Here is a 21,550-nt window from a genome sequence, read left to right on the forward strand (position 1 = left end):
GAGAGAGAGAAAGGAGAGGAGAGAGAGAGAGAGAGAGAGAGGAGAGAGAGAGAGAGAGAGAGAGAGAGAGAGAGAGATTTAGTCAGACAGACAGTCAGGGAATGAGAAAGAGAACGTTTGAACAAGGGATCGTTCCCGAGAACAGCCCAGGCTGCAAACTGACCATAGGACATGTTTAAAATAGGTCTATGACCTCTGACCCTATAGAGTTATATGGTAAACCCTGCTCGCCCCTGGTGGTGCAGACAGACAGGCAGGATGGAGCTCAGTGTGTGTGTGTGTGTGTGTGTGTGTGTGTGTGTGTGTGTGTGTGTGTGTGTGTGTGTGTGTGTGTTCTACCTGTTGGTGGTACAGACAGCCTGCTCAGGGCTGGATCCCCGTGGACAGCCCAGACCCCCTGTTCCCCCAGCAGCCATCACTCCATCTGGACAGCAACCGTAGTAGGACCGGCTACAGTGTTGGGCTGGCCCGGAGCTGTGACCATGGTACACTGTGTTGGTCTGGTGGTCAGCAGAGTCTGGTCTGAGGACTGAGAGAGACAAGCATAGTAATTACATAGGGGGCAACGGTAGAGACAGAGTTCTGCGGTAGAGAGATGTACTGTACCTCAACACAGGGTAGTGAGAGAGGTTCTGTACCTCAACACAGGGTAGAGAGAGGTTCTATACCTCAATCCAGGGTAGAGAAAAGTTCTGTACCTCAACCCAGGGTAGAGAGAGGTTCTGTAACTCAACACAGGGTAGAGAAAGGTTCTGTACCTCAACCCAGGGTAGAGAGAGGTTCTGTAACTCAACCCAGGGTAGAGAGAGGTTCTATATCTCAACACAGGGTGGAGAGAGGTTCTGTACCTCAACACAGGGTAGAGAGAGGTTCTGCATACACAACCCAGGGTAGAGAGAGGTTCTGTACCCCCAACACACGGTAGAGAGAAGGTTTGTACCTCAACCCAGGGTAGAGAGAGGTTCTGTACCTCAACCCAGGGTAGAGAGAGGTTCTGCATACACAACCCAGGGTAGAGAGAGGTTCTGTATCTCAACACAGGGTAGAGTGACGTTCTGTACCTCAACACAGGGTAGAGAGAGGTTCTGTACCTCAACCCAGGGTAGAGAGAGGTTCTGTATCTCAACCCAGGGTAGAAAGAGGTTCTGCATACACAACTCAACCCAAGGTAGAGAAAGGTTCTGTAACTCAACACAGGGTAGAGACAGGTTCTATACCTCAACCCAGGGTAGAGAGAGGTTATGTACCTCAACACAGGGTAGAGAGGTTCTGTACCTCAACCCAGGGTAGAGAGACGTTATGTACCTCAACCCAGGGTAGAGAGAGAGGTTCTGTACCTCAACCCAGGGTAGAGAGAGAGGTTCTGTACCTCAACACAGGGTAGAGAGAGGTTCTGTACCTCAACCCAGGGTAGAGAGAGGTTCTGTACCTCAACACAGGGTAGAGAGAGGTTATGTACCTCAACCCAGGGTAGAGAGAGAGGTGCTGTACCTCACCACAGGGTAGAGAGAGGTTATGTACCTCAACACAGGGTAGAGAGAGAGGTTCTGTACCTCACCACAGGGTAGAGAGAGGTTCTGTACCTCAACACAGGGTAGAGAGAGGTTCTGTACCTCAACACAGGGTAGAGAGAGGTTCTGTACCTCAACACGGGGTAGAGAGAGGTTCTGTACCTCAACACAGGGTAGAGAGATGTTCTGTACCTCAACACAGGGTAGAGAGAGGTTCTGTACCTCAACACAGGGTAGAGAGAGGTTCTGTACCTCAACACAGGGTAGAGAGAGGTTCTGTACCTCAACCCAGGGTAGAGAGAGAGGTTCTGTACCTCAACCCAGGGTAGAGAGAGAGGTTCTGTACCTCAACCCAGGGTAGAGAGAAGATGTTTATCCTGAGTGTCTGTCTCTTGTCTCTTGACAACACCACATGAATGACATCAATAGATCCAAGTAGACTACACAGCACTGTAGGTACACCACCCAGACTACACAGCACTGTAGACACACCACCCAGACTACACAGCACTGTAGACACACCACCCAGACTACACAGCACTGTAGACACACCACCCAGACTACACAGCACTGTAGACACACCACCCAGACTACACAGCACTGTAGACACACCACCCAGACTACACAGCACTGTAGATACACCACCCAGACTACACAGCACTGTAGATACACCACCCAGACTACACAGCACTGTAGACACACCACCCAGACTACACAGCACTGTAGATACCACCCAGACTACACAGCACTGTAGACACACCACCCAGACTACACAGCACTGTAGACACCACCCAGACTACACAGCACTGTAGACACCACCCAGACTACACAGCACTGTAGACACACCACTACACCGCAGTAGTACTAGGATATACACCGCAGTAGGAAAAAACACCACAGTAGACCTAGGATATACACCGCAGTAGGATATACACCACAGTAGGATATACACCACAGTAGTACTAGGATATACACCGCAGTAGCACTAGGATATACACCACAGTAGAACTAGGATATACACCGCAGTAGGATCTCCACCACAGTAGGATATACACCGCAGTAGAACTAGGATATGCACCACAGTAGGATATACACCGCAGTAGTACTAGGATATACACCGCTGTAGGATATACACCGCAGTAGCACTAGGATATACACCACAGTAGAACTAGGATATACACCACAGTAGAACTAGGATATACACCACAGTAGAACTAGGATATACACCGCAGTAGAACTAGGATATACACCATAGTAGAACTAGGATATACACCACAGTAGGATATACACTGCAGTAGTACTAGGATATACACCGCAGTAGGATATACACCGCAGTAGCACTAGGATATACACCATAGTAGAACTAGGATATACACCGCAGTAGATAATACACCACAGTATGATATACACCACAGTAGGATATACACCACAGTAGAACTAGGATATACACCACAGTAGAACTAGGATATACACCACAGTAGAACTAGGATATACACCACAGTAGAACTAGGATATACACCACAGTAGACCTAGGATATCCACCACAGTAGGATATACACCGCAGTAAAACTAGGATATACACCACAGTAGGATATACACCGCAGTAAAACTAGGATATACACCACAGTAGAACTAGGATATACACCGCAGTAGGATATACACCGCAGTAGGATATACACCGCAGTAGAACTAGGATATACACCACAGTAGGATATACACTGCAGTAGGATATACACCGCAGTAGATAATACACCACAGTATGATATACACCACAGTAGGATATACACCACAGTAGAACTAGGATATACACCACAGTAGAACTATGATATACACCACAGTAGAACTAGGATATACACCACAGTAGAACTAGGATATACACCACAGTAGACCTAGGATATCCACCACAGTAGGATATACACCGCAGTAAAACTAGGATATACACCACAGAAGGATATACACCGCAGTAAAACTAGGATATACACCACAGTAGAACTAGGATATACACCGCAGTAGGATATACACCGCAGTAGGATATACACCGCAGTAGAACTAGGATATACACCACAGTAGGATATACACTGCAGTAGGATATACACCACAGTAGAATACACACCGCAGTAGAACTAGGATATACACCACAGTAGGATATACACCGCAGTAGGATATACACCACAGTAGGACTAGGATATACGCCACAGTAGAACTAGGATATACACCACAGTAGAACTAGGATATACACCGCAGTAATCTGTACACCACAGTAGAACTAGGATATACACCACAGTAGAACTGGGATATACACCACAGTAGGATATACACCACAGTAGGATATATACCGCAGTAGGACTAGGATATACACCACAGTAGGATATACACCACAGTAGAACTAGGATATATACCGCAGTAGGATAAACACCACAGTAGGATATACACCACAGTAGAACTAGGATATATACCGCAGTAGGATATACACCACAGTAGGATATACACCGCAGTAGGATATACACCACAGTAGGATATCCACCGCAGTAGGACTGACATCACAGCTCCATCCAGCCTGCCCATCTGCACCACCACCAGGTAGACCAAACACGCACAAGTTCAGGCAGAACAGGACAGACAGAGTCACTGTCCAGGCCAGCGCTCACTCACACACTCCAGTGCCTCCAAATATTTTAATCAGACTGCCCAATCCTACGGACCCCCGAAAACATGTCAATCAGAACAGGATAATTAGGATGGGGGGGGCTGGAGGAGAGGGACAGGGGGTGGGGGGAACTGGAGGAGAGGGACAGGGGGGTGGGGGGGGCTGGAGGAGAGGGACAGGGGGGTGGGGGGGGCTGGAGGAGAGGGACAGGGGGGTGGGGGGCTGGAGGAAGAGAGGGACAGGGGGGGGGGGGGGCTGGAGGAGAGGGACAGGGGGGGGGGCTGGAGGAGAGGGACAGGGGGGTGGGGGGGGGCTGGAGGAGAGGTACAGGGGGGTGGGGGGCTGGAGGAGAGGGACAGGGGGTGGGGGGCTGGAGGAGAGGGACAGGGGGGTGGGGGGCTGGAGGAGAGGGACAGGGGGGTGCGGGGGGGGGGGCTGTTGCCAGAAAGTTGGAAGCACAGAATCATCTAGAATGTCATTGTATGCTGTAGCGTTAAGATTTCCCTTCACTAGAACTAAGGGGCCTAGCCCGAACTATGAAAAACAGCCCCAGACAATTATTCCTCCTCCACTAAACTTTACAGTTGGCATTCTGCATTGGGGCAGGTAGCGTTCTCCTGGCATCCGCCAAAACCCAAATTTGTCGGTCTTACTGCCAGATGGTGAAGCGTGATTCATCACTCCAGAGAACACGATTCCACTGCTCCAGAGTCCAATAGCGGCGAGCTCCAGATGACGCTTGGCATTGCGCATGGTGATCTTAGGCTTGTATGCAGCTGCTCGGTCATGGAAACCCATTTCATGAAGTTCCCGACAGACAGCTCTTGTGCTGACTTTGCTTCCAGAGGCAGTTTGGAACTCAGTAGTGAGTGTTGCAACCGAGAACAGACGATTTCTACACCCTAAGTGTTTCAGCACTCGGCGGTCCCGTTCTGTGAGCGTGTGTGGCCTACCACTTCACGGCTGAGCCGTTGTTGCTCCTAGACGTTTCCACTTCACAATAACAGCACTTGTAGTTGACCGCAGCTCTAGCAGGGAATTTTTTTTACGAACTGACTTGTTGGAAAGGTGACATCCTTTGACGGTGCCTTCATTCGAAAGTCACTGAGCTCTTCAGTAAGGTCATTCTACTGCAAATATTTGTCTTTGGAGATCGCATGGCAGTGTTCTCGATTTTACACACCAGTCTGCAACAGGTTTGGCTGAAATAGCAGAATCCACTAGTTTGAATGGGTGTCCACATACTTTTGTATATATTGTGCACCTGTATGAAAGTCAAGGACACTCAAGTTCACTTGGACAGATAGATCTCCTCTCCTGGAGTTAGGAACAAACCTGTAGCGTGATCTGGGACGCCGTGCTGTGTGTGGTCTTGTCCTCTGGGATCCTGCATACTGGGGACAACTGGACAACAACAAGAAGAAGAGACAGACACTCATATCTATAGTTCAGATTATATACATACATATACACTGGGGACCCCTGGACAATAAGAAGAGACAGACACTCATATCTATAGTTCAGATTATATACATACATATACACTGGGGACCCCTGGACAATAAGAAGAGACACAGAATTACAGATGTAGATTATATGGTTGAGATTCATGTCTATTTCGACCAATCAGCGCACACACGCACACACGCACACACACACACACACACACGTCTCACCCTGTGGGCTGTAGCAGGGCTGTGTGTTGCAGGTCTCCACTGTGAGGGGTTTGGGGACGGAGTTACAACGTTCCACTGGGTACAGGTTCCTCTCTCGGTCAGAACACATCACTTGGCGCTCACGCAGACCTGACTCACATCTCTTAGAGCACTGGAGACAAGAGAGGAGGAGAGGTGGAGAGGAGGAGGAGAGAGGAGGAGAGGAGATGAGAGGAGGAGGAGAGGTGGAGAGGTGGAGAGGAGGAGAGGTGGAGAGGAGGAGGAGAGGAGGAGGAGAGGTGGAAAGGTGGAGAGGAGGAGAGGAGGAGGAGAGAGGAGGAGGAGAGGAGACGAGGTGAAGAGGAGAGGAGAGGAGGAGGAGTGGTGGAGAGGTGGAGAGGAGGAGGAGAGGTGGAGAGGAGAGGAGGAGAGGAGGAGGAGAGGTGGAAAGGTGGAGTGGAGGAGAGGAGGAGAGGAGAGGAGAGGAGAGGAGAGGAGAGGAGAGGAGAGGAGAGGAGAGGAGAGGAGAGGAGAGGAGAGGAGAGGAGAGGAGGAGAGTGTTAATTGTATTAGTGTGTGCGTGTGCGTGTGTGTGTGTGTGTGTGTGTGTTAATTGCATAGCGTGTGTGTGCGTGTGTGTGTGTGTGTTAATTGCATAGCGTGTGTGTGCGTGTGTGTGCGTGTGTGTGTGTGTGTGTGTGTGTAATGACTTTGTGTGTCAGTCTGTGCCACTCACCAGTCCCCAGTCTCCAACATGCCAGCTGACAGACAGTAGGCATGCGGGCATGGAGCAGGGCTGGGCGGCTACAGGGCGGAGTGAGGCGATGCAGGAGGTGTCTGCTAGCTGGACTGATGCTGCACCGACACACATCACCTCTCTGGACTGATCCCCTGTCCCACATGTCACTGAACACTGGAGACAACACAACACAATGTAGCTAGTTAAACTGGACACTGGAGACAACACAACACAATGTAGCTAGTAAAACTGAACACTGGAGAGAACACAACACAATGTAGCTAGTTAAACTGAGCACTGCAGAGAACACAACACAATGTAGCTAGTTAAACTGAGCACTGCAGAGAACACAATACAATGTAGCTAGTTAAACTGAGCACTGCAGAGAACACAACACAATGTAGCTAGTTAAACTGAGCACTGCAGAGAACACAATACAATGTAGCTAGTTAAACTGATCACTGCAGAGAACACAACACAATGTAGCTAGTTAAACTGAGCACTGCAGAGAACACAATACAATGTAGCTAGTTAAACTGAGCACTGCAGAGAACACAATACAATGTAGCTAGTTAAACTGAGCACTGCAGAGAACACAACACAATGTAGCTAGTTAAACTGAGCACTGGAGAGAACACAACACAATGTAGCTAGTTAAACTGAGCACTGCAGAGAACACAACACAATGTAGCTAGTTAAACTGAGCACTGGAGAGAACACAATACAAAGTAGCTAGTTAAACTGAGCACTGCAGAGAACACAACACAATGCAGCTAGTTAAACTGGACACAACACAACACAATGTAGCTAGTTAAACTGGACACAACACAACACAATGTAGCTAGTTAAACTGAGCACTGCAGAGAACACAACACAATGTAGCTAGTTAAACTGAGCACTGCAGAGAACACAGCACAATGCAGCTAGTTAAACTGGACACAACACAACACAATGTAGCTAGTTAAACTGGACACAACACAACACAATGTAGCTAGTTAAACTGAACACTGCAGAGAACACAACACAATGTAGCTAGTTAAACTGAGCACTGGAGAGAACACAATACAATGTAGCTAGTTAAACTGAGCACTGCAGAACACAACACAATGTAGCTAGTTAAACTGAGCACTGCAGAGAACACAACACAATGTAGCTAGTTAAACTGAACACTGCAGAGAACACAACACACAGTGGGATTGATCACTAGTCCAATAATAAAACTAGACCCTCTTCCTGTTTCTAGATCTGAACAGTAGGTATGAAGCAGTGCATTATCTCACGTTATCGCATCGGCCAAATGTTCCACAGTGCCAACCGTCAAAGAGTCAAGATACGTGCTGATTTCTGAGAACAGTCCCACAACTTTGGCACTTTACAACTTCAGCAACAAGCTGTCCAACTAGCTACCGTTTGACCAGTCCAATAACCTTGTTCCAGGCTACTAGCTGGTTAGCATGCGCTGATCGAGCATGATTTTCCGTAGTAACCAGTGCCGTCATAGCTGCCCGAGAGCGGAGTGATTTTCAGAAATAGGAACAAGTGTTATGCTGATCAGCAAAAATCTAAATTCCACGTGGTCGTTAGGGGGGTCGAGGGTCGAGGGTCGTGTTGGAGTGATGCCTTCTGACGTGAGACACACGAGGGTCGTCGTGGAGTGATGCCGTCTGACGTGAGACACACGAGGGTCGTGGTGGAGTGATGCCGTCTGACGTGAGACACACGAGGGTCGTGGTGGAGTGATGCCGTCTGACGTGAGACACACGAGGGTCGTGATGGAGTGATGCCGTCTGACGTGAGACACACGAGGGTCGTGGTGGAGTGATGCCGTCTGACGTGAGACACACGAGGGTCGTGGTGGAGTGATGCCGTCTGACGTGAGACACACGAGGGTCGTGGTGGAGTGATGCCGTCTGACGTGAGACACACGAGGGTCGTGGTGGAGTGATGCGGTCTGACGTGAGACACACAAGGGTCGAGTGATGCCGTCTGACGTGAGACACACGAGGGTCGTAGTGGAGTTATACCGTCTGACGTGAGACACACGAGGGTCGTAGTGGTGTGATGCCGTCTGACGTGAGACACACGAGGGTCGTGAGGGAGTGATACCGTGTGACGTGAGACACACGAGGGTCGTGGTGGAGTTATACCGTCTGACGTGAGACACACGAGGGTCGTGGTGGAGTGATACCGTGTGACGTGAGACACACGAGGGTCGTGGTGGAGTTATACCGTCTGACGTGAGACACACGAGGGTCGTGGTGGAGTGATGCCGTCTGACGTGAGACACACGAGGGTCGTGGTGGAGTGATACCGTGTGACGTGAGACACACGAGGGTCGTGGTGGAGTTATACCGTCTGACGTGAGACACACGAGGGTCGTGGTGGAGTGATGCCGTCTGACGTGAGACACACGAGGGTCGTGGTGGAGTGATGCCGTCTGACGTGAGACACACGAGGGTCGTGGTGGAGTGATACCGTCTGACGTGAGACACACGAGGGTCGTGGTGGAGTTATACCGTCTGACGTGAGACACACGAGGGTCGTGGTGGAGTGATGCCGTCTGACGTGAGACACACGAGGGTCGTGGTGGAGTGATGCCGTCTGACGTGAGACACACGAGGGTCGTGGTGGAGTGATGCCGTCTGACGTGAGACACACGAGGGTCGTGGTGGAGTTTCCACCCTCTATAGAACATCAAACGGTGGGGAAGCGTTTCCCAAACTCGGTCCTGGGGACCCTGAAGGGTGCATGTTTTGTTTTATGTTTTCATGCCTTACCACGACACAGCTGACTCAAATAATCACCTCATCACCAAGCTTTGATTCTTCTAATCAGCTGTGTCGTGTTATGGAAACAAACTCCACCGTGCACCCTTTGGGATCCCCAACACACTGGATTAGGGCCAAGGGGAAGGAGAGTTAGTACCTCAGGCCTACCCCTCTCCCTCTCTACCCCTCTCCCTATTCTGACTGCAGTACCTACCACACTCAGGTCTACCCCTCTCCCTCTCCTGACTGCAGTACCTACCACACTCAGGTCTACCCTCTCCCTCTCCTGACTGCAGTACCTACCGCGCTCAGGTCTACCCCTCTCCCTCTCCTGACTGCAGTACCTACCACGCTCAGGTCTACCCCTCTCCCTCTCCTGACTGCAGTACCTACCACGCTCAGGTCTACCCCTCTCCCTCTCCTGACTGCAATACCTACCGCGCTCAGGTCTACCCCTCTCCCTCTCCTGACTGCAGTACCTACCACGCTCAGGTCTACCCCTCTCCCTCTCCTGACTGCAGTACCTACCACGCTCAGGTCTACCCCTCTCCCTCTCCTGACTGCAGTACCTACCACGCTCAGGTCTACCCCTCTCCTGACTTCAGTACCTACCACGCTCAGGTCTACCCTTCTCCCTCTCCTGACCGCAGTACCTACCACGCTCAGGCCTACCCCTCTCCCTCTCCTGACTGCAGTACCTACCACGCTCAGGTCTACCCCTCTCCCTCTCCTGACTGCAGTACCTACCACACTCAGGTCTACCCCTCTCCCTCTCCTGACTGCAGTACCTACCGCGCTCAGGTCTACCCCTCTCCCTCTCCTGACTGCAGTACCTACCGCGCTCAGGTCTACCCCTCTCCCTCTCCTGACCGCAGTACCTACCACGCTCAGGTCTACCCCTCTCCCTCTCCTGACCGCAGTACCTACCACGCTCTGGTCTACCCCTCTCCCTCTCTACCCCTCTCCCTCTCCTGACCGCAGTACCTACCGCGCTCCAGACAGAGGCCCTCCAGGAGACACAACGCTGCATGTTGCAGGTCTGCAGGGTGGGCGGGGTGAGGGCGTAGGCTGCACAGACAGCGTCCTCCACCACACGGGGCCCTGATGCATCATGGGAGACACACTGCACACTGCGCACCTGGGAGCCGCCGCCACACGATACAGAGCACACGTTCCATTCACCTGTCGACCAGCTGAGACGGGGAGCAGAGAGACGGGAGTCAATAACTGATTCAGAGTCGCTGCATGTGATTCAGAGTGGCTGCATGTGATTCTGAGTCACTGCAGGTGATTCAGAGTGGCTGCATGTGATTCAGAGTGGCTGCAAGTGATTCAGAGTGGCTGCATGTGATTCAGAGTGGCTGCATGAGATTCAGAGTGGTTGCATGTGATTCAGAGTGGCTGCATGTGATTCAGAGTGGTTGCATGTGATTCAGAGTGGCTGCATGAGATTCAGAGTGGCTGCATGAGATTCAGAGTGGCTGCATGAGATTCAGAGTGGCTGCATGAGATTCAGAGTGGCTGCATGAGATTCAGAGTGGTTGCATGTGATTCAGAGTCGCTGCATGAGATTCAGAGTGGCTGCATGTGATTCAGAGTGGCTGCAAGTGATTCAGAGTGGCTGCATGAGATTCAGAGTGGCTGCATGAGATTCAGTGTCTACCTAGCTGCTGCCCACTCTACTGTCTACGTAGCTGCTGCCCACTCTACTGTCTAGGTAGCTACTGCCCACTCCAATGCATATGTAGCTGCTGCCCACTCTACTGTCTAGGTAGCTGCTGCCCACTCCACTGTCTACCTAGCTGATGCCCACTACTGTCTAGGTAGCTGCTGCCCACTCTACTGTTTACGTAGCTGCTGCCCACTCTACTGTCTACGTAGCTGCTGCCCACTCTACTGTCTAAGTAGCTGCTGCCCACTCTACTGTCTAAGTAGCTGCTGCCCACTCTACTGTCTACGTAGCTGCTGCCCACTCTACTGTCTACGTAGCTGCTGCCCACTCTACTGTCTACGTAGCTGCTGCCCACTCCACTGTCTACGTAGCTGCTGCCCACTCTACTGTCTAAGTAGCTGCTGCCCACTCTACTGTCTAAGTAGCTGCTGCCCACTCTACTGTCTACGTAGCTGCTGCCCACTCTACTGTCTACGTAGCTGCTGCCCACTCTACTGTCTAAGTAGCTGCTGCCCACTCTACTGTCTAGGTAGCTGCTGCCCACTCTACTGTCTAAGTAGCTGCTTCCCACTCTACTGTCTAAGTAGCTGCTGCCCAATCTACTGTCTACGTAGCTGCTGCCCACTCTACTGTCTAGGTAGCTGCTGCCCACTCTACTGTCTACGTAGCTACTGCCCACTCCAATGCATATGTAGCTGCTGCCCACTCTACTGTCTACGTAGCTGCTGCCCACTCTACTGTCTACATAGCTGCTGCCCACTCTACTGTCTAAGTAGCTGCTGCCCACTCTACTGTCTAGGTAGCTGCTGCCCACTCTACTGTCTAAGTAGCTGCTTCCCACTCTACTGTCTAAGTAGCTGCTGCCCAATCTACTGTCTACGTAGCTGCTGCCCACTCTACTGTCTAGGTAGCTGCTGCCCACTCTACTGTCTACGTAGCTACTGCCCACTCCAATGCATATGTAGCTGCTGCCCACTCTACTGTCTACGTAGCTGCTGCCCACTCTACTGTCTACATAGCTGCTGCCCACTCTACTGTCTACGTAGCTGCTGCCCACTCTACTGTCTAGGTAGCTGCTGCCCACTCTACTGTCTACGTAGCTACTGCCCACTCCAATGCATATGTAGCTGCTGCCCACTCTACTGTCTACGTAGCTGCTGCCCACTCTACTGTCTACATAGCTGCTGCCCACTCTACTGTCTACGTAGCTGCTGCCCACTCTACTGTCTACGTAGCTGCTGCCCACTCTACTGTCTACGTAGCTGCTGCCCACTCTACTGTCTACGTAGCTGCTGCCCACTCTACTGTCTACGTAGCTGCTGCCCACTCTACTGTCTACGTAGCTGCTGCCCACTCTACTGTCTACGTAGCTGCTGCCCACTCTACTGTCTACGTAGCTGCTGCCCACTCTACTGTCTACGTAGCTGCTGCCCACTCTACTGTCTACGTAGCTGCTGCCCACTCTACTGTCTACGTAGCTGCTGCCCACTCTACTGTCTACGTAGCTGCTGCCCACTCTACTGACTAAGTAGCTGCTGCCCACTCTACTGACTAAGTAGCTGCTGCCCACTCTACTGTCTAGGTAGCTGCTGCCACTCTACTGTCTACGTAGCTGCTGCTCACTCTACTGTCTACGTAGCTGCTGCCCACTCTACTGTCTAAGTAGCTGCTGCCCACTCTACTGTCTAGGTAGCTGCTGCCCACTCTACTGTCTACGTAGCTGCTGCCCACTCTACTGTCTACGTAGCTGCTGCTCACTCTACTGTCTACGTAGCTGCTGCCCACTCTACTGTCTACGTAGCTGCTGCCCACTCTACTGTCTACGTAGCTGCTGCCCACTCTACTGTCTAAGTAGCTGCTGCCCACTCTACTGTCTACGTAGCTGCTGCCCACTCTACTGTCTACGTAGCTGCTGCCCACTCTACTGTCTACGTAGCTGCTGCCCACTCTACTGTCTAGGTAGCTGCTGCCCACTCTAACAGGTGTCTTTATGATGTAACAGAACAACACCAGTGTCTTAATGATGTAACAGAACAACACCAGTGTCTTAATGATGAAACAGAACAACACCAGTGTCTTAATGATGTAACAGAACAACACCAGTGTCTTAATGATGTAACAGAACAACACCAGTGTCTTAATGATGTAACAGAACAAGTGTCTTAATGATGTAACAGAACAACACCAGTGTCTTAATGATGTAACAGAACAACACTAGTGTCTTTATGATGTTACAGAACAACACCAGTGTCTTAATGATGTAACAGAACAACACTAGTGTCTTAATGATGTAACAGAACAACACCAGTGTCTTTATGATGTAACAGAACAACACCAGTGTCTTTATGATGTAACAGAACAAGTGTCTTAATGATGTAACAGAACAACACCAGTGTCTTTATGATGTAACAGAATAACACCAGTGTCTTAATGATGTAACAGAATAACACCAGTGTCTTAATGATGTAACAGAACAACACCAGTGTCTTAATGATGTAACAGAACAACACCAGTGTCTGTATGATGTAACAGAACAACACCAGTGTCTTTATGATGTAACAGAACAACACCAGTGTCTTAATGATGTAACAGAACAACACCAGTGTCTTAATGATGTAACAGAACAACACCAGTGTCTTTATGATGTAACAGAACAAGTGTCTTAATGATGTAACAGAACAACACCAGTGTCTTAATGATGTAACAGAACAACACCAGTGTCTTCATGATGTAACAGAACAACACCAGTGTCTTTATGATGTAACAGAACAACACCAGTGTCTTTATGATGTAACAGAACAACACTAGTGTCTTAATGATGTAACAGAACAACACCAGTGTCTTTATGATGTAACAGAACAACACCGGTGTCTTTATGATGTAACAGAACAATACCAGTGTCTTAATGATGTAACAGAACAACACCAGTGTCTTAATGATGTAACAGAACAACACCAGTGTCTTAATGATGTAACAGAACAACACCAGTGTCTTAATGATGTAACAGAACAACACCAGTGTCTTAATGATGTAACAGAACAACACCAGTGTCTTAATGATGTAACAGAACAACACTAGTGTCTTAATGATGTAACAGAACAACACCAGTGTCTTAATGATGAAACAGAACAACACCAGTGTCTTAATGATGTAACAGAACAACACCAGTGTCTTAATGATGTAACAGAACAAGTGTCTTAATGATGTAACAGAACAACACCAGTGTCTTAATGATGTAACAGAACAACACCAGTGTCTTAATGATGTAACAGAACAACACCAGTGTCTTAATGATGTAACAGAACAACACTAGTGTCTTAATGATGTAACAGAACAACACCAGTGTCTTAATGATGAAACAGAACAACACCAGTGTCTTAATGATGTAACAGAACAACACCAGTGTCTTAATGATGTAACAGAACAAGTGTCTTAATGATGTAACAGAACAACACCAGTGTCTTTATGATGTAACAGAACAACACCAGTGTCTTAATGATGTAACAGAACAACACTAGTGTCTTTATGATGTAACAGAACAACACCAGTGTCTTAATGATGTAACAGAACAACACTACAACGATGTCCCACACTAGCACACTACGTGTTATGCATTGCCAATCTCTCCATTCTATGTAGTGCACATGCTAATAGTTTAACTATGTTAACAGACAGACAGCAACCCAGCTTAGGGATCAGTGGTCAGGGGTTAAGGGTTAGGGGGTGTAGTTCATGGAAGGGACCTCTGATGCAATTCTAGCATCAAATACTTTCTCTCTCAGTGGAGAGGAAGCAGGGAGGAGGTGGGAGGGGGAGGATAAGGGAGGAAGCAGGGAGGAGGTGGGAGGAGGATAAGGGAGGAAGCAGGGAGGAGGTGGGAGGAGGAGGAGAAGGGAGGAAGCAGGGAGAAGGTGGGAGGAGGAGGAGAAGGGAGGAAGCAGGGAGAAGGTGAGAAGAGGAGGATAAGGGAGGAAGCAGGAAGAAGGTGAGAAGAGGAGGATAAGGGAGGAAGCAGGGAGAAGGTGGGAGGGGGTGGATAAGGGAGGAAGCAGGGAGGAGGAGGATAAGGGAGGAAGCAGGGAGGAGGTGAGAAGAGGAGTGAGTGAGGAGAGCTGGATAGAAGGAATGAAAAGTAGGAGGAGACGAGGGAAGGGAGGAGAGCCGAGGTGAGTTCAGTTCACTTGAACGTTCCAGAATGTAAAAACGTACTGAACGCAGCCATGGATAGGAGAGGAGAGAGAGACAGAGAGAGAGAGACAGAGAGAGAGAGACAGAGAGAGACAGAGAGACAGAGAGAGGGAGAGAGAGAGACAGAGAGAGAGAGAGACAGAGAGAGAGAGAGAGAGACAGAGAGAGAGAGAGAGAGACAGAGAGAGAGAGAGAGAGAGAGAGAGAGAGAGAGAGAGAGAGAGAGAGAGAGAGAGAGAGAGAGAGAGAGACAGAGAGAGAGAGAGAGAGAGAGAGAGAGAGAGAGAGAGAGAGAGAGAGACAGAGAGAGAGACAGAGAGAGAGAGAGAGACAGAGAGAGAGAGAGAGAGAGTTTGGATCTCTGAGCTGGATGGTTGCCCCTTGCCTTTGTTCTGGGTCCCGACATGGAAGAACAGGCGTCAACACTAAACACTGAACACAGACTCACACTGAACTCAAACACATCCCAGGGAGTTGTGCCATACTCTAAATGTGTATTAGATGTGTAGAGACTTAACTATTAACTTAAAATAAACTGTTTTGGTTTCAAACGGCACCCTATTCCCTAGATAGTGCACAAGAGCCCATAGGGCCCTGGTCTAGAGTAGTGCACTATATAGGGCTCTGGTCTAAAGTAGTGCACTACATAGGGCTCTTGTCTAAAGTAGCGCACTATATAGGGCTCTGGTCTAAAGTAGGGCACTATATAGGGCTCTGGTCTAAAGTAGTGCACTATATAGGGAATAGGGTGTAATTTTGGATACGTCCTTGATCTCTGGTATACAACCCCCCTGTGTTTGAGGTCAAATGTTAAACTAGAGCTTTTTGGAGCAGCGGGCCACCGTAGGCCCTGTGTTACCTGTACACATATGTTCTGGTGCTTTCAGAGGGCGTCCACACATGTGGCTGATACAGGTATGCCATCCTTTATCAACAGGGACAACAACAACATTACCCACAACAGTGAGACCAGGGAGAGAGAGGAGAGAGGAGAGAGGAGACCAGAGAGAGAGGAGACCAGAGAAAGGAGAGGAGACCTGGGAGAAGACACCGGATAGAAGCTAGAGGAGACCAGACAAGAGGAGACCAGAGAGAGGAGACCAGAGACAGGAGAGAGGTGATCAGAGAGAGGAGACCATAGAGAGGAGACCAGAAAAAGAGGAGACCAGAGAGAGAGGAGTAAGGATACCATAGAGAGGAGACCAGAGAGAGGGGAGACCGGAGAGAGGGGAGACAAGAGAGAGAGAAGTCCAGAGAGAGAGGAGAGAGGAGACTAGAGAGAGGAGGTCAGAGAGGAGACCAGAGAGAGAGGAGACCAGAGAGAGGAGCCAGAGAGAGAGGAGACTGGAGAGAGGAGATCAGAGAGAGGAGACCAGAGAGAGAGAGGAGACCAGAGAGAGAGGAGACCAGAGAGAGGAGCCAGACCATAGAGTGAGAAAGAGGGCTCAGCGCTGCCCATGCTGTCACTGAAGCCATTGTGGCACAGATACAAGGATGGGCCCCCTTTCTATCTATATGGCCAAGCCAGACAGCTCCTGTATGGACACACAAACCTACTGAACACAGGTTACCAAGACTAACAAGATTACACTGGACTATTCTCCTAATGATAGGCTACATCCATTCTATTACACTGGACTATTCTCCTAATGATAGGCTACATCCATTCTATTACACTGGACTATTCTCCTAATGATAGGCTACATCCATTCTCAACATAATTGCAAATTCCAGAAACTTTCCCAAATTTCCCAGGTTTTCGGACGGAGGATGGAATCAGGTAGGAGGATGGAGTCAGGTAGGAGGATGGAGTCAGGTAGGAGGATGGAGTCAGGTAGGAGGATGGAGTCAGGTAGGAGGGGGAGTCAGGTAGGAGGATGGAATCAGGTAGGAGGGGGAGTCAGGTAGGAGGGGGAGTCAGGTAGGAGGAGGGAGTCAGGTAGGAGGAGGGAGCAGGGAGTCAGGTAGAAGGGGGAGTCAGGTAGGAGGATGGAATCAGGTAGGAGGAGGGAGTCAGGTAGGAGGGTGGAGTCAGGTAGAAGGAGGGAGCAGGGAGTCAGGTAGGAGGGGGAGTCAGGTAGGAGGATGGAATCAGGTAGGAGGAGGGAGTCAGGTAGGAGGATGGAGTCAGGTAGGAGGAGGGAGTCAGGTAGGAGAGGGAGTCAGGTAGGAGGATGGAATCAGGTAGGAGGAGGGAGTCAGGTAGGATGGGGAGTCAGGTAGGAGGATGGAATCAGGTAGGAGGGGGAGTCAGGTAGGAGGATGGAGTCAGGTAGGAGGAGGGAGTCAGGTAGGAGGAGGGAGTCAGGTAGAAGGAGGGTGTCAGGTAGGAGGAGGGAGTCAGGTAGGAGGAGGGAGTCAGGTAGGAGGAGGGAGTCAGGTAGGAGAAGGGAGTCAGGTAGGAGGGGGAGTCAGGTAGGAGGATGGAGTCAGGTAGGAGGAGGGAGTCAGGTAGGAGGAGGGAGTCAGGTAGAAGGAGGGAGTCAGGTAGGAGGAGGGAGTCAGGTAGGAGGAGGGAGTCAGGTAGGAGAAGGGAGTCAGGTAGGAGGAGGGAGCAGGGAGTCAGGTAGAAGGAGGGAATCAGGTAGGATGATGGAGTCAGGTAGGAGTAGGGAGGAGGGACTCAGGTAGGAGGAGAGAGCAGGGAGTCAGGTAGGAGGAGGGAGCAGGGAGTCAGGTAGAAGGAGGGAGTCAGGTAGGTTGATGGAGTCAGGTAGGAGGAGGGTGTTAGGTAGGAGGAGGGAGGAGGGAGTCAGGTAGGAGGAGAGAGCAGGGAGTCAGGTAGGAGGAGGGAGCAGGGAGTCAGGTAGGGGGAGGGAGCAGGGATTCAGGTAGAAGGAAGGAGTCAGGTAGGAGGAGGGAGCAGGGAGGGACTCCACCGACTAGGATTTCCGAAGAACCCGTGTGAACTTTGTGAAAGATCTGGGCCCATATCCATTAAGCGTCTCAAAGTAGAAGCGCTGATCTAGGATCTGTCCATATCATCTTATTCATTATGATCTAAAAGGCAACACTGACTCTGAGACGCTTCGTGAATCAACCTTACCTTATTATGACTGATTGTGTTATCACAGTGCTACACCATGTCAGCTTCTCTACCCCTACTTACAGTCTTCTTCATCACAGTGGCCTTGATAGGTTCAGTCTGTTTAGCACACAGTGACTGGGGTCTGTCTCAAAGTACAGCACATTCCACCATACTGGACGTGGAAATCAGGGCATTCATCTCTGAGCTAGGACGCAAAAGGCGACTGACTGACTTCTGTCTAAGAAAATATAATCCACGTTGCTATCAGACTTACTTTGACGTGCATGACTATAAACTGACATCACTTCCTTGAACAGCGTCTTGTTCATTTCCCAAAAGGAGTTATTGTGAAATGTAGAGCCTTGTAGGAAGTGGCTGACTCACCTCTGAGTCTGAGGACACTGCTGAGTGTTGCAGGTGCGGTTGGTGAGGGGGCGTGGCAAGGCGGAGCACAGGTAGTCTGGGTAGGCCTCGTTATCGATGGCACAGAACACCAGACGAGACTGGTACCCTGGTGGAGGGAGCAGGATGAGGAATCAGTCCAGCAGGGATGGAAAAAGATTAACTGTGTCCAAGGATACTTTGGTCAAAAACAAACAGCATTAACTATTGTTGAGTGGAACAAGAAGAGCAAGAAGAAAAACAAGAACATGAAGAACAAGAACAAGAACAACAAGAAGAAGAACAAGAGGAACAAGAACAAGAAGAACAAGAAGAAGAAGAAGAACAAGAAGAAGAACAAGAGGAACAAGAACAAGAGGAACAAGAACAAGAGGAACAAGAACAAGAAGAACAAGAGGAACAAGAACAAGAAGAACAAGAAGAAGAACAAGAGGAACAAGAACAAGAAGAACAAGAGGAACAAGAACATGAAGAACAAGAACAAGAACATGAGATGAGTATGTACAAGTCAAAGCGAGGAAGAACATGACGTAAATAAAGACCCAGTGACAGACTAGAGTAAGGAGGGACACGTACCTGAGCCAGTGACAGACTAGAGTAAGGAGGGACACGTACCTGACCCAGTGACAGACTAGAGTAAGGAGGGACACGTACCTGACCCAGTGACAGACTAGAATAAGGAGGGACACGTACCTGACCCAGTGACAGACTAGAGTAAGGAGGGACACGTACCTGACCCAGTGACAGACTAGAGTAAGGAGGGACACGTACCTGACCCAGTGACAGACTAGAGTAAGGAGGGACACGTACCTGACCCAGTGACAGACTAGAGTAAGGAGGGACACGTACCTGACCCAGTGACAGACTAGAGTAAGGAGGGACACGTACCTGACCCAGTGACAGACTAGAGTAAGGAGGGACAAGTACCTGACCCAGTGACAGACTAGAGTAAGGAGGGACAAGTACCTGACCCAGTGACAGACTAGAGTAAGGAGGGACACGTACCTGAGCCACACTCTCTGCTGCAGGCAGCCCAGGAGCCGAAGCTCCAGTAGTGACCCTCTCTGGAGTGACCGTTAGGGAGGTAGTACTCGTACTCTACTCCCTGGTTATGTTCCTGGCTGATCAACTGGGGGGGGGGCAGAAGGAAAGGTTTGATCATCTGGGGATCTGTATCAACACTGGTATATTTGATGGAAGATTAGCGTTACTGATACTGATCATCATACATCTCTTTCCATAATCACGGCCATTAATATGGAGTTGGGCCCCCCTTTACTGCTATAACAGCCTCCACTCTTCTGGGAAGACTTTCCACTAGATGTTGGAACATTGCTGTGGGGGACTTGCTTCCATTCAGCCACAAGAGTATTAGTGAGGTCAGGCGCTGATGTTGTGCGATTTAGGCCTGACTCGCAGTCGGTGTTCCAATTCATCCCAAAGGTGTTCGATGGGGTTGAGGTCAGGGCTCTGTGCAGGCTAGTCAAGTTCTTCCACACCGATTTTGACAAACCATTTCTGTATGGATCTCGCTTTGTGCACAGGGGCATTGTCATGCTGAAACAGCAAAGGGCCTTCCCCAAACTGTTACCACAAAGTTGGAAGCACAGAATCGTCTAGAATGTCATGGTATGCTGTAGCGTTAAGATTTAAGATTTCCCTTCACTGAAACTAAGGGGACCGAACCATGAAAAACAGCCCCAGACCATTATTCCTCCTCCACCAAACTTTACAGTTGGCACTATGCATTGGGGCAGGTAGTGTTCTCCTGGCATCTGCCAAACCAAGATTTGTCAGTCGGACTGCCAGATGGTGAAGCGTGATTCATCATTCCAGAGAACGTGATTCCACTGCTTCATAGAAACCCATGAAGTTCCCGACAGACATCTTAGGCTTGTATGCAGCTGCTCGGCCATGGAAACCCATTTCATGAAGCTCCCGACAAACAGTTCTTGTGCTGATGTTGCTTCCAGAGGCAGTTTGGAACTCAGTAGTGAGTGTTGCAACCAAGGACACACGGTTTTTACAAGCTACGTGCTTCAGACCTCGGTGGTTCCGTTCTGTGAGCTTGTGTGGCCTACCACTTCGCGGCTGAGCCGTTGTTGCTCCTAGACGTTCCCACTTCACAATAACACCACTTATAGTTGACCGGGGCAGCTCTAGCAGGGCTAGAAATTTGACATACTGACGTGTAACGATCCTATGACGGTGCCACGTTGAAAGTCACTGAGCTCTTCAGTAAGGCCATTCTACTGCCAATGTTTGTCCATGGAGATTGCATGGCTGTGTGTCAGCAACGGGTGTGACTGAATTAGCCGAATACACTCATTTGAAGGGGTGTCCACATACTTTTGTATATATAGTGCAGTTGGGAGTCTGTTCCCAAATCTGTTGGAGCTGTCTTGCCAACTCCTATGGTCGTTGTTAGCAAGACAGCACAAACAGAATACACATCTGGGAGTCTGTTTCAACAATGGTATGTGTAGTGGAAGTTCACCCTTACTACCAAGGATTATACACACTTGTAAAAAAGGGTTCGTAAATGTTTCTTCAACTTTCTCCATAGGAAAACCCTTTTGGTTCCATGTAGAATCCTCTGTGGGAAGGGTTCTACCTGGAACCAAAAAGGGTTCTTCAAAGGGTTCTGCTATGAGGACAGAACCTTTTCTTCTAAGAGTGTAGTACCAGATAACGTTAATTTTTTTATATTTTACTTGCACAAATGTAAATGTACTTCAGAAACATAAACACAAATGTTTCAGGTCGATAACAGCTGATGTGTTCATCTCTATTGATTTATCATGTTGCGCCGTGTGTGTGTGTGTGCGTGTGTGTGTGTGTGCGTGCGTGTCTGTCTGTCTAGTTGCTATGTGTGAGCCACATGCATGTAAAACCCAAAGACACATTTCCCATTCCACAAGAATGGGACAATAAAGTTTT

General features: G+C 49.6%; 1 protein-coding gene across 1 annotated transcript in view; it reads right to left on the reverse strand.

Moving 5' to 3' along the window:
• Nucleotides 1–21,550, reverse strand: part of LOC109886951 (papilin-like) — a 94,325-nt gene that overhangs the window by 27,279 nt on the left and 45,496 nt on the right. Inside the window, 7 exon segments of the mRNA XM_031828099.1 lie at nucleotides 340–529; nucleotides 5,494–5,562; nucleotides 5,835–5,985; nucleotides 6,550–6,726; nucleotides 10,309–10,513; nucleotides 18,593–18,719; nucleotides 19,616–19,739. Coding sequence (XP_031683959.1) covers nucleotides 340–529; nucleotides 5,494–5,562; nucleotides 5,835–5,985; nucleotides 6,550–6,726; nucleotides 10,309–10,513; nucleotides 18,593–18,719; nucleotides 19,616–19,739 — 1,043 coding nt within the window.

Source organism: Oncorhynchus kisutch, linkage group LG7, assembly GCF_002021735.2.
Source record: "Oncorhynchus kisutch isolate 150728-3 linkage group LG7, Okis_V2, whole genome shotgun sequence".
NCBI classification, from domain to species: Eukaryota; Metazoa; Chordata; class Actinopteri; order Salmoniformes; family Salmonidae; genus Oncorhynchus; species Oncorhynchus kisutch.